The sequence below is a fragment of the Paramacrobiotus metropolitanus genome, unplaced genomic scaffold, assembly GCF_019649055.1.
Source record: "Paramacrobiotus metropolitanus isolate TYO unplaced genomic scaffold, Prichtersi_v1.0 Parri_scaffold0000237, whole genome shotgun sequence".
Taxonomy (NCBI): domain Eukaryota; kingdom Metazoa; phylum Tardigrada; class Eutardigrada; order Parachela; family Macrobiotidae; genus Paramacrobiotus; species Paramacrobiotus metropolitanus.
Genome location: NW_026570457.1, coordinates 37,977 through 51,806, shown reverse-complemented (window position 1 = coordinate 51,806; position 13,830 = coordinate 37,977). Strand labels below are relative to the sequence as shown.

The window sequence follows — 13,830 nt, the reverse complement described above, 5'->3', positions numbered from 1 at the left end:
TGGCCACAAGGATGGTGAATTTCTTCCCGTCATGTGGGGTCGGACCATCCTTCATTTCGATACCCTCGGCTAAGGCTTCCTCCGAGCCGAGGTACATTAAGTACTTGTTCTTAGCGGGGTCCACTCCCAAGTCAATGGTAACCGTGACTACAACGACTGCCCGGGGTGGCAGCTCAACTTTATGTTGGGTCCGCACCGTAGTGGCGTCATATTGTGTCGCCTTCGGTAGGTTGTACGGGCGGTCTCCCTTCTTCTCGACCCGGGCAACTCCCATGGGAATCTCCCATTCGATGCCCTCATTGTCAAATTCATACTCGTAGAGGTCCGAGTAGTACATGTAGCCGATTTTGGCGCCCCTACGGAGTACTTGGTTGTGCTCGGTCGCGTTCTGGACCTTGATCCATGCCGTGTCGCAGGTTGGCCAGATCTGAATGTCGTCTTCTATCGGACGGACTCCGGAGTGTCGTCGCCGGAAGGACTCAAAGTGGATTTCCCGGTCAGGGTCCATACTTCTGAGGGTCCGCACCAGTATCGCACAAGTCGAGCACGGGGGTAGTGTGGACTTGTTCTCGACAAATACCGGTTGCCGGTCGTCGCATTGAGGCTTGTTTCGGTATTCAGCCGGAGAAGATTGACCGTTGGGTTAGATTCTGTTGCCGTCGCTATTGGCTTTGGCTTCATAACCCTTTTCCATGGGTTATACAGGGTCTTGTCGGACTTAGTCGTCCGCACCGAGGCTTGAGCCTCGGAGACCAGGGTTAGGCCGGAAACAACGGGTTTGCCTCCGACGAATGTCGCCTGTTGGGCAATCTGTTCGTCGTCGCTCGGGGATACCCGTCGTTCCGTCCCGGAATTGTTGTCCGTGGAGGCCTCTTCCGATGTGTCGTCTCCGGAGGGGTTGATGTCCGAGACTAAGCCTTTATCGCTTGACGTGGCCAAGGTTAACTGGTTGTCAGCCGGGTGAGAAACCGTAATTGCGGTTAACTCAGCCCGTTGATGGCCCGAGCCTTCATTCGGAGGCTCCCTGGCTCCTTTTGAGGGTTGATTGCCGGGCGGTCCACCTTCTGGGGGCCCGTTCAAGGGTGTATCTGTCCCTATCCATCGGACTGACGGGTCGAAGCCGATGTCGTTATCGTCATCGTCGTCATCCTCCTCGGACGATTGTTCCTCCGAGGGGTCCGAGGGCTCATTGTCGGAGTCGGTGTCCGGTGAGTCACTTGTGCTCTGGACATCTGAGTCCGGGGCTTCGAAGTCGATTTCTGCTTCTTCGTCGCCTAAGTCCCCAGAAGGTCCGGGTAGCCCGTCAGTAACCCTAATTGGGGTCTCCTGTGCCGGGCCAACCCGCCTTTCCGGTTCGGGAGGTCCGGGCGATGTTGGCCTACCATGCTCCCAGACTTTTTCGTTCCGAGTTCTGAGGGCTTGGACGATTACTCCGTTATTTTCACAGCAAATCGGGCATTCTAAGGCTTCATACTGCTGGTCCGGGGCATTTACCCGGGTATTGGCTAGACGACACCCCTCTTGTGGGAGTACGTCTCCGCAAAGCCTCACTTTCTTGGCCTGGTGCCAGTTGCAGGGTTCAAGCGGAGGCTCTGGGTCCGGCACAACTCGAGTTACCCGGGTATTCTCACCGAACTTACTCCAGAATGAGGCAGTGTCCAGTGAACCGAGATGATATGGGTCTCTGAAGTGCCAAAAGAGTCGTCGACCCAATTCGTGGGCTTGGATCTCAAGTATCGGCGGTATGGGAAGCTGATGTTCCGCAAATTGCGCGTGGAGTACGATCCATTCCTCTTCCCATTCGATTATCTCCTCTTCAAGGGCCTCGGTTAGTCTGATTACCGCCTAGCTTTCCTCCCGGGCGGCTCGGATCTCGTCGTCCGTTCTGGCGCCGATCCGGTCGAGCTCAACCATTATGCCGACCGTTCTGGTCTCTAGGAGGTGCTGAATGCCGGAGAACCAAGTTCGATATCTTTGTCTGAGTATACCAGAGGCCGATGCCTCTGGTATCGGGATAGACTTTAGTATCCCTTTGACTGGTTCCAGTCGGGTTGTCCGTACTTTGGCCATGTGCTTTTCTATGGCGTTGTGGACTTGCAGCTCCGTGATGAGGCTCCGTTCGGTGTCCGAGCATTCTGGGCAAATCGAGGGTCCGGGGATAATCGGGTTAACCGTCCGATTAATCCGAGCCGTATTCGTTGCCGTGCCCGATGCCTCTGGTATCGGGGTAGGCTGCACTGCACCCGAAGATGGGTTCCGCTGACCCTCATTGGGGGTCGGCGCCCGGGTGAAAACGAACTTGGAGTGCAGATAATCGCATCCAAGAAGGACTGGAACGTCGGAATTGTTTGGTTGAACATAAAATGTGTGGGGGCTGGTGTATCCTTGCAGAGTTACCGGTACGGTACAGCAATGGGTCACCATAAAGGCTACTTGTCCGCCTACACCGAGTATTTTGGTGAAGCACCCCAAGGATTCGAGTTTAAGGTTGTTGGCCCGGCAGAAACGCTCCTCTATTAGGGATGTTTCAGCTCCGGTGTCCAACATAGCCATGGTGGGTACAGGTCCAATCTGGACTTCATGTGTCCATGCCCGGACTACCTTCGGTCGTCCGGAGGATACCAATGGCTGAATAGTCACCTCCCGGATGGTGAGTTCCACCGGGATCAGGGTTGATCCGCCGGGGACACTATTGGTGTCTACACACGGCGGTCGGGAGGCCTGAGTGAGCTTCTTTTCGGGTTCATCCGGTATGGTGATGACCTCGATCGGTCGTCTTACGGGGCGCACCTCCGGGTTGCTCGCTTGTTGCGCTTCTGTCCGGTTAATTATTCCGGTTCATCGGCGATTCAGCAGTTCCCGCCCGTGGTGTTCCGTGCGTCTTTGTCCGGTTAATTACTCCAGGCATCGACGATGCGGAGGTATCCGCCCGTAAGGTTCGGCTAATGGGTCGTTCTGCGATGGTTTCGGTTCTTGCCGGTTGTCGCTGGAAGAAGTCCGCTCCCTGCTGCAGACAGTGGGCGGGTGCCTGTGCTTCCAAGGGTACTGCTTCCCAGTCCTCTGAGGTCTCCGTTACTTCTTTGGTCGGAGCTTCCGCAATGTGTGCGGGCCGTCTTCCCGGCTGGCCTACCGGTGACGGTTCAGGTGTCATTCTGGCATCCTGTGAGGCTGCGGGCCGGCGCCTAGGTTGTCCGCATGGCCCGTGGCTCGTAGTGCCTAATTGGGCACTGAGCCTTCCGGGCGGCTCGGTGACGTTTCTCGTCCCGGCCGGTCGGTTCCGAGTTTTTCGGCCGACCCCTCCGGCTTCACTTTCTGGGCCGAGTGGAGCACTTCCAGCTCCTGCCGATCGGGTCCAAGTTCCATGGCCGATCCTCCCGGGTACACCTTCTGGTCCGGGAGCCGCATTATCGGTGCCGCGAGGTTCGGGTCGGTTCTCCGAGTTTCCGAACCGGGGAAGTCCGGTGCCTGATTGGGCTACCGTCCCCGCCGCCAAGATCCTGGCAGCTTCGTTGACCGTTGCGGAGGCTAAATCCAAGTCAAAGTTCCGAGTTGTGTCCGTAAGGTTAGTCCAGTTAGTGGGGTTATCCTTATCCGGTGGTTCCGTTGGATGACAAAGGTCGAATGAGTCACCGGAGCTCATCGACCTTAAGCGTTTCCCTGTGGGCTGCCCTGGGACGGCCCAGCCTGGCTCCTATTGGGAGCCGGGAAAGGCGGCAGCTGTGGTCGCTGACCTGGTGGTATATTCACCACGAAAGGCCGGCCAGCGTTCTGCTGGCGGAGGCGTGGCGGGGGTACGATGTTCAAGTAATTCTGGTTCGCCGATCCAAGCGGCCAACCATTATCGTACCGGTACCTCCAATCCCGGTACCATCTCCGGTTAGGATTGTCCTCGGGCCGGAGTCCGGCATAGCCACAACTATCCTCGTTGTGGTTGCCCCATCTACAGTGACCGCAGGAAAATGTTCCGTCCTGGGTCCACTGGAAGAACTTTGCTTCCATCCGGTCCACATAGGTAGGCCGCTAGTTGGCGGTCCTCTTGCTGTGGTGTACGGGGTGACCACTGGGCATTCTGCGCCGCGTCACTTCCGCCTTTGCGGTTTCCGAAGTTTCCGCGGCGGGGACTTCCGGCGAAGCCACCATATTGTGGGGCTCCGCTGCGTCCATATCCACCTCCGTGGCCGTACCTTTCGTTCTGGGGTTGGCCGTAACCGGGGCTCGAAGGCTGGCTGTAGCCCCGTTGGGGCTGGCCATAGCCGGCATTTCCGTAAGTCGGCGGCGAGACCGCGGTCCCTATTGGGGACCCGTTAAGGTTCATCGCCGCCATAGCCGCCCAAGTCTGTTCCAGTTGGGCCCGGGATTGAGAGGATGGTGTCGCCGGAGGGCTCGGTCGTTGAGGCCCCGGTTGCACGTTCTGGTAACCTGGCGAGTTATGCTGGATATAGCCGGGGGCCTGTCGGGTTGCCGTTCTGACGGAGATGTAATTGGTGACATTGCCGCCTTGATACATGGGTTTTCCCCGTGTATAGTCCCGGATGTAGTCGCGAAACTCCTGTGTTGTCTTGGGCATTCGGATATCCAAAGCCGCTCGCAGGTTTGGCTCCGTAATGTTCGTCCGCAGGTAAAAGACGGCCAACTCATCGCTCAGGTTGCCTCGTTGTTTGAGGTTGATGATGGCGTCATAGTACTGCTCCGGGGTCTCTTGCCCGAACTTGTACTTTCGACTGCTGATGTCTATTATTGCCGTCACCTGCTTGTCCGTTTCCGCGAAGCGGGCTGCAAACTGCTGAAGCCAGTATTCTACCGGCCAGCCATTCTCTTCGGGTTCCAGGGCTGACTGGTTTTGGTACCATTCTAAGGCCTGCCCGGACAGAGCACCTTCCAGTTCTGTCATGAAGCCGACGTTAGTCATTCCGACATCGTCAAACCTCCTGGCGGAAGATTCGCCGGATTTTGGTGATCCACCCCTCCACTTTGGTTCCGTCGCCGTTGAATTTCGGCAGGTCGCCCCGGTTCTTCTTAGCCGCAATCCGAGCCATTCGCTCTTCATAGCGGTTTCGGCCTTCTTCAAAGCCCTCTCGTCGGGCTTGAAGAACGCTCGGGTTGGGTAACGGGGGTTGCTGGAGTTGACCCACCGGTTGTGCCTGTTGGGCTACCGGGGGTTGCTGCACTGCCTGGTATGCCTGTTGGGCTGCCACGGCAGGCTGTCCGAGGTTGACCGGATATAGGTTCGGGTGGGCCGGGGGAGCCGCTAGTTGCGGCTGTCTTTGTCCCGGCAAGAAGTTCTGCCCTGCGTAAGGTAGCGGCTGCCGAACGCCGTTCTGGCCCAACCACATTCCGAGTGGAGCTGCCGCTAGGTTCATGTTGGGCTCGGCTACCTGACCTATTGGGTCTCGGTAAGCCGAGCCATTTGGGTTCTCGCGCCTTTCTTCCTCGGGTGCAGCGGGAGCCGTTATTGGGGCTACGTTCCGCGACAATGCCTGACGTCTGTCGGAGCTCGGGTTCACCGAGTCAGGTTGCGCGGCACCCGGTATGGGGTTCGGCTGCGGCCTGAGTTCCCTTCCAGAGACGCTGTTGACCCGGCCGGGTCCGGGTGTCCGGATATACGGACCGAGTACCGAGCTCTCTTGTGAGCTATCCGGGCGATGTCCGATTGTGGTCGATCCGACGGGCCCAGTACCGGTTAAGAATGCCACATTTGCGGGCATTCCTCCGGGGGCCATGGTTGTCGTCGCTATGGGTTGGGTTGGCACTTTTAGTCGGGCGGTTAAAGTGTTCCGTTCCGGCTCCGTAGCTGATGGTGCTGTCGGCGGAGTACCTGTTAACGGATCCATCCGGGCCATCCCGACCTGGTAGGTCTGGTTTGTGGATATCCTTAACTGACCTATTGGGTTCAGTTCAGGATTGTACCGGCACAGTAAGTTCTGCAGTTGTCCGTGTTGCTCCTGCGATGTCCGGTATGACGGGGTGGCTTAGCCGCAAGCTTCTCCAAAACGATCTTTTCTGCTGTAAAGCGTTCGATCTCGGCATCCAAAAGGTCATTCTCCCGGTTCAGTTCGACGACCTTGTGAGAAGCTTCAATGCCGTACTGAAGAAGTTCTTCCAACCGAGCCTTTTCGGTTTCCAGCCGGTCAATGTGGTTTCGTTGGGCCTCAATGACCTTTTCAGCCTCTTTATAGCTGAATTTCAGGTGGGTGCGGGCATCAGCCTCGTTGTCCAGCTCTAACTGGAGCTCGGCAACGGTAGTATCTGCATTCTGCAGTGCCTGGCTGAGCTGGTCATTTTCGTCCCGTAAGGTCGCGGCCCGGGTGTCCGCTCGGTTCACCATGGCCATTAAATGGGTTGACCGCTGCTCCAGTTCTTGGTGCAGGGCTTCCACTTCGGCCCGAGACTGATCCAACATTTCTTTAAGTCGGGTAACCTCGGTCAAGTCGGTCCCGGGTAAAGGTTCGGTTACAGCGTGTGAGTGTCCGTATACCGAGGGTAGGGGTCCGGGTACCGAGGGTAAGGGTCCAATAACCTGGGTTGCCCCGGTTTCGGCCGGTGAGATCCGGTTTTTGACCGGAGAAACGGCGTTTTTCGCCTGAAAAGTGGGGGTCACAGACCGGGTTTTCGGAGTCCCAACCTGTTGGGTCAGGGTCCGGACCCCTGGGTTAGGGGTCTCAACCGGCTGCAATGTCCCTGAAGACGACTTTTGGCTTCCCAAGTTGGCCTCGGTGAGTCCAAGGTCCGAGTTGGGGTCCCGGTCCGGGGCTTCGGGTCCGGTGACTTCCCCTCCAGGGTTCCTGGGGTCCGTTTCTAGTCCGGGGACGTTGATTTCCGGGTATTGCCCGGAAACTTAGGGTTTTCAACCGAGGATACCGGGGTTTTGTCCGGTGAACCCGCCTTGTGGGTCACCTCCCGGGTTTTCGGGGTGTCGACCTGTCGGGTCGGGGTCCGAGCCCCGGTGTTAGGGGTCTTAGCCGGATGCAGTGTCACCGATGACGACTTTTGGCTTCCCGAAGTCGGCCTCGGTGAGTCCAAGGTCCGAGTTGGGGTCCCGGTCCGGGGCTTCGGGTCCGGTGACGTCACCTCCGGGGTCCCTGGGGTCCGTTTCTGGTCCGGGGACGTTGATTTCCGGGTATTGCCCGGAGACTTAGGGTTTCCAACCGGGGATACCGGGGTTTTGTCCGGTAAACTTACCTTGTGGGTCACCTCCCGGGCCGGCGGAACCTTCCCTCCGGTCTGGTTAGGGCTTATTGGGGTTTGCCTCGGGTCCATTCTGGATCCCATGCCCCCCTGTTGGGGTGGCACCGGGTCACCCATGTCCAGTGACACCGCGGCCCTACCTAGTGCAGGGTCCGAGACTCCTCTGTCCGAGGAAATCACCGGGAACGTAGTCGGCATGGCACCTATTGGGCGCCAATGTCCAGCTGCAGGCTCCGGGTTCACTGTATTCTGGCCTGTTGGGCCATACAGGACCTCCGGTTTATCTTGGGGCGACTCCAGGAACGCCCGGTTCTGAGCGTCCTCGAAGCTTTCCTCCGGCGATTGGGTCAGACCGGCTCCAAGGATCCGCTGATCTCGCTTCTCCCTTACCGAGCTGGTCGATTTGTCCGATTTGTTGGACTTGTTCGACCGGTTGAAGTCCGATGATTTAGGCTCTGGTTTGCTGGGCCGGCGTAGCGGAAAGTGTACCCACCAGCCTGGTCACGTCGGGCGTAACCCTGGTCGAACTTCCGAGCTATGACGTCACACTACTAAGTGGTCTTGCGGATTACTGCCTACGTCACGATTCTGCGCGCCCCGTGCAAATTTCCAAAAAACAGTGACTCACTACGGGCTTATAACATAGGGATTCTCCCCACGATTCTGATTGGTCAATCTTAAGTATGGTAAATCGGCCGTAGTGACGTCACAATTATTTTTAAATTTGATTTAATTATTTCTGCCGTGGGAAATTCGGCGAAAAATCCGGAAAAATTAAGAAAATTTATTTTTCACCGGCCAAAATTTATTTCAGCCGGGGAAATTAGTTCCCTTAATTTTTCGAAAATTAAGAAAGGTTGAAAACCGAGGTTCTAAGGGTCTTCACCGAGGCTCGAGGGTCCGACCTAGTAAGGCTGGCTAACCCTATTTTACCCGTCAAAAGATGTTTTTAAGCCCGTTTATCCGGGTGAAAAAGGTTTTTAGCAGAAGGAAACTAGTTTTCGTCGGTAAAAATGAAAATTGCCCGGTTATATCGGGTTCTTATGGCTCTACAAGGGTCTGAAAGACCTGTTTACCAGGTGGGCACGGGTCGGATGCCGTCCGTCCAGGTCAGTCCGCCGGATTCTCCGGTTGAAAACGTCCCGCTCGCGTTGGTAAAGTTGCGGGTGCGACTTAACGCAATGGCGACCCCGATTGTTGAATGCTGAGAGGGTTCCGTCCGAAGTTGTAGTCCGAGGATCCGCAGGATCGTTCCATCCGCCGATCTACCCGGGCCAAGTCGTTCCGCTGGCCGAAAGCGCAAGATCGTTCCGTCCGCGCGAGAGAGGAGAGTCTGCTGAGTCGTTCTGCCCGACGTCTGCACAAGGATCGTTCCGCCCGCGCTGGCGACGAGGGTCCGCTGAGTCGTTCCGCTCGCGGTCCCGCAAGAGAGAGAAACCAACCGCTCTGGCTGGCGGCGATCAGATGGGGATGGGAACCGGGTTACGGTTCTCCCCTGTCTTCTCGTCGGCCGTTACGGAAGCTATTCTACACCGTCTCTCAAAAAGATTCCACAGAAGGAAAACCAGGATCTGCTATCATATCAGCAGCACAACACAGAGGGCTCACGATAGTGAGTAATGAGGCTTTATTGTGTACAGCAGTAAAGCATGGGCATAACGCATGGCAAGTGGCCAGCGTAAGAGAAAATCATGACTAAACTGGAATGAGCGGCTGAATGAGCCGTAACATAGAAAATGCCTATCTGCGGCACTGGGCAAATCCAACACGAGCGAACGAACGCTGATTGGCCGAGACGTAAAGCCGTAGGTGTGGCAAGGCGTAGCTGAGCCTGAGTCGAGGCCGATACGGCGTACGATAGCGAGTGCGACTCCGTGTGTGAGTCAGCACACCGGAAGCAGGGCTGTCGCTGGCTGCCATCTCGTAGGCTGCCATAGCGACCGGCCTGACACAACTTCGACTTCCCACCTGTTTCGCCGCCTCACTAATTTATCTCACGTTCGTGTTTCGGGTAGAGCGGTTGTTTCTTGTTTTTTTACTGTAAGGAACTGCCATATTCTAGCAACCATGTTTGGCCAGTACTCGGAATAACTGAGCCTTCGCACGAATAATTCTCGTGAAATCCGCAAGACCGGTTTTTGAAATCAAATTCCTTTTCAACGCTTTAAAAAATCTTCTGGTGCCATCTTGTTTCTGCAAGAGCAATGTCTTAGCTACATTTTAAAGTAAAACCAGCATTTCTTGTTGCGACCTTACAGGCAGCCGAAAATTTTAACGAAAAATGCTCATAAAAATCAAATTAAAAACAGTCATTTTTTGGGAAAGTCGCAAAATGCCCTTACCGCATAACTCGTCTAGCGCATGGAGTATGTCAGCAACTATTTTTATATTAAAAGATGATGTATTTCTCTAGACAGTGTAGTTGAAGATACCCAAAAAGTCCGTACGGAAAAGAAATGCCACGATATTCTAAGTTTGAAAAGCTGGGACACGAAAAATTTACACACGCTTTTAATTTGTATCATTGTAAACTATCACGGCTTAAGTATTTCAAGAACGTTTTGGTGATTTTATTAGTTAATAAAATTCTCTTTCGAAAGAGCCTTAACAAGTTACAGTCCGACCACAAGCCCGCGAGAAACAAACCAAAACAGGAGACCGCCATTTTCTTCAGCCACCCGGTACATGTCAGGATGTCCCGTATCTCAATTTTAAACAGCAGCGCGTACCACTTGCTGCGAGTATATGTTCCGTTACTTCCGTATTTCAAGAAATATCTGTACATAGTCATCTGAACGGGAAATGAGCACCCTTAGAAATTTGGGGAAAAAATGGATTTTTAACTTTTAATCGATTCCTTCTACAAAGACTGCGTACACGTAATAACTGAACAAATGATAGTGGCAAGTGTGCACCAGTCTACTACAACCACGCAAAATAATGGTATGGCTTTTTCAGATTATAAATTGTTTAGGACTGCAAAGTAACAATTTTCAGTAATGTAAACACATCTTGTTTGGTGAGCACTTAACACAACAAAACAACGGTTTTTCTTTTTGCATTAAAATAATAGTAAATGACACTCATTATGCACAGGTGGCAACGCAAAACAATTCAAGCCCGGTCAGCGGCATCCAGGGGACGTTTCCTAGTGGAGGCACGTTTGGCTTGTCTCCACGCGTCCACGTGAAAATGCTCCAAGGACATCTGACAGAATTCAGCCTGTTGTTCTTCGCCGTTGATCGTGATCATGTGGGAGCCCTCTTCTAATCTGGTATACTGTGCATTCGTCTTATGAACATACCCGATACGAGACCGATAAAGAATGTCCTGATCGGCCACCAAAAAGGTTGATGCGCGAATTATTTTTGCCAGCTCCTGTTTCTCGACGCATCTTTCAGCATACTTCAAAGACTCACACATAATTTTAGACCCGTGCGCTCCGATAACTAGAGCAGGATGCCAGCTGGAAGAAAATGAATCTTCTACGAATATTTCCTCTTTGTGTCTGAACTCCGCATCTCCGGCATGGATGGCGGGTGGCCGACGGAGCTGCGTGGGAAAGCTTAGCGGGCGTTTTGTCGTGGCGTGCTTGTAGAAGTAGATCTCCGTTAAATCTTGTGGTAGCAACAGCAGATCCTGCACAACGCGCATATTAATGAGCAGCATTCAACTAGTTTTACAAAAATTCTATTAACTGCATACTTCGAGCGCCATGCTCAGTTTCCCAAACTGTTTGTTATCCAGGGACTCTCCTCATAAAAAAATCGAAAGTTAAGCACAGGGAGCACAGCTGCTTGCGAATTCTACCCCAGCGTACACCGACTGGGATTTTCTTCAATGTTTTCGAATCATTCTGGGCTGTTACTTTGTTTCTTTACTTCTAAACCTTGTGGTGGTGTGAATGAAATCAGTACTCGTACTCTAGATAAACTGTTTTGCTACAGTATATTGGTAAGTCAGCCAACGAGTGGGGGAAAGCTCGAATGTACGAGCTCGTACTTATAAATAATTGTGTAATCATATAGGAAAAGTTAACAGACCCTGCAATTTGTTTATCAGATGTAACAATTAAGCTACAGCGACTTACATTCAGGGGACCATCAGCGAGCTGAGTATCAGTCATCAACGGGAATCTGATAAGGAAAAACATGTCTCCTAGAACCAGGCGCCGGTTTTTCGGTGTAGGTTCCAAATTGCTCCGAGTACAGAAAGCCGAAACCCATCTACAAAGAGGGAAACATGCAGAATAAAAATTAATACATTTACATGTCAACAGTTATATAGAAATCTTGTTCTGATAACGTATACGGGATGTAACAATAGTAAAAACTGTTGCTATAGGACGGCGATGAACTTTACACGGCGCTGCTTATGCTGTCCCCAGCGGTTTCCAAGAAATGGACCCCGTGATTCTATTCACCTATTCACGGCCATGTAAACGCTATTCTCCTCGACAAACAGAGTGTCGCGCTCCAGTATCATCTGCAGTGTCTTGGGTTGTAGTTCAGTGAAGCGTTCCGACTGGAAGATCTCCGCACAGTGTACATCCACAAAGTGCAAACAATTTTCGACGACACCTTCGATACCCACAGCCCACGTCAGCGCCTACACAAAAATTAAGGAGAACCCAGCAGAGATCAATCATTATTGCACAATGAAATGTTCGTATTATGAGCATAACGTACGTTTTCCAGATGCTGTAGGTAATGGTTAGCATCGCGATTCTCTGCACCGAGATCATCAATGATACAGATCAGGGAGCTGTCAGCCAACTCTGGCAAGTCGTATTTATCAGCGCACTTCAACGTAGGGTATGCATCTTTCGCTGTTACGTTAACTTCATCGGCATAAATGTATCTACGACGATGGAAACGATTTATATTCTCAGTAGACAAGCAACCGATAACGGCAGTCTTACCTTAACATATTATCAAAGGCTTCAGGAAGAATGTCCGGAATGTCGACAGGACCGTCGCATTTCTCCGGCAGGCTGCCGTTGAACATGGTGTAGAAGACATCGCTGCCGCTGCTTAACACGCACCTAGTGACCATCAAAGATATGCGTTTCTGACACAGGCAAAATGAGTGGGATTGTGGATCGTTGTGAAATTTCGGCTAACTTATGTCCTCGGAAGATCTTGGCTGGCCCGTAATGTCGCCCTACGGAGAACTGCACATCGGCCGAATCCCCACTTTCTAACATCCGCTCCAAGCGCTCCTGAACACTGCAAAGCGTGCCCCGACGTTGGGCGCGGCTCTCTGACGGGGATGATGCAGTCTGAGACATCGGGTAAGCCTAGAAGTTTAGAACCCTCCTAACCCCAAGTCTTGCTAGGTAATTACTAATTAGTCGCACGACTCGCACCAGTTAAATACAGGAATCAAAAGTTCCTGATTTGAGCTATTGCTACCAAGCACTCGTCAGACGGTAAGTATAACCACAACACCAAGATAGTATCGAATGCAGATGTTGAAAATTCAGCAGACTGTTGGCCGCCGAAAATTCTAAAGGAGAAACTACTGAAAGTCTGAAACAGTAAATGGTAAATCACAACACGACGAACTCAAGGTAACTGTCACAGAGACTGGTAATACATAGAGAGGACGCACAATACTTTGCAAGTGATTCAGTTTTCCATGCAGATTAAGACCCCCTGTCGTTGGCCTACCACCACGAACGGCGGTTGTATCTCAAAATGTGGTGAATACAGCCAATCCATGCAGCAAAACAGGATTGTGCGGATTGGTTACATCTGGATAACCAACCACAATTGCGCATTAACGTTAAAACAGCCAATCCATATGGCCAAAAAGTGGCACTTTTGCCAATGATATTCGTGTTCGAAGCGGGGGTCTTAAGCTGAACGGCGCAGCGGAACGCTGCATTACATGCGATCCGATTGACATAGCCTCTCTATGTATTACCAGTCTCTGTGTAACTGTTATTACGATGATACGAGCTGTAGTATAAGCGAACAGTCAGCCAGCTGCAAAACCAAAACATTTGGTCAGTTTGCCGTCTCTGAGAGGCTGCACGTATGACACAAGAGTTTCAAACCGATCGCCCGCGACTGCAGCTCTGTACATTTTTCCAACGCGCCTAATTTATTGTCTCAACAGTTTCGTATATTCTCGTTCTCAGCTGTAATCAAACAACTTCCCCGTTGAAGTCATTTTTATCACAAAAGCACAATTCTAAAAGGAGTCTATAATAATAACACTAAACCTAACTTTATTTCGCCACACCCCGAACCGACAACAGCATCCTGACATTTCGGCACGCTAGATAAGATAAGCGGCATCATTGAGCGTTTTGAGTGACGTTTTCGCATGACAGCTCCCTGCGTGGATGTTTCCCGTGTCATTCAACGCCTGTGCCTTTTGCCACGCTTTGACTTTCTAGCAAACCTGGGTCCACGCTATCCGTTCTTTGCCAGCTATATCGGTAACGTGAGAGCGACCATCTCGCGTTTTATACGTTGCCCCGAATAGAACAACCACAGTATTTGTAGAAATCATCATAGTACGTAGGAAACGAAAATATAAATCACGATCACGTGAATTCATCCAAAAATGGGCTGATCGTCATTTCATCCCAAAAAATGGGACCCCATATATGACGGCCGCCATGCGACCACAGGA

The 13,830-nt window shown here is 52.5% G+C and overlaps 1 protein-coding gene across 1 annotated transcript; it reads right to left on the bottom strand.

Annotated features, from left to right (window-relative positions):
- Nucleotides 1–10,171: 10,171 nt before the first annotated feature.
- LOC129601454 (BTB/POZ domain-containing protein 6-like) lies at nt 10,172–12,700 on the bottom strand. The gene is made up of 6 exons (XM_055500266.1): nt 12,309–12,700; nt 12,107–12,229; nt 11,874–12,045; nt 11,609–11,793; nt 11,276–11,411; nt 10,172–10,824 (listed from the first exon to the last, which is right to left on the bottom strand). The coding sequence occupies exons 1-6, from the start codon at nt 12,473–12,475 to the stop codon at nt 10,300–10,302; spliced, it is 1,308 nt and encodes a 435-aa protein (XP_055356241.1). The 5' UTR covers nt 12,476–12,700; the 3' UTR covers nt 10,172–10,299.
- Between the last annotated feature and the right edge of the window lie 1,130 nt (nt 12,701–13,830).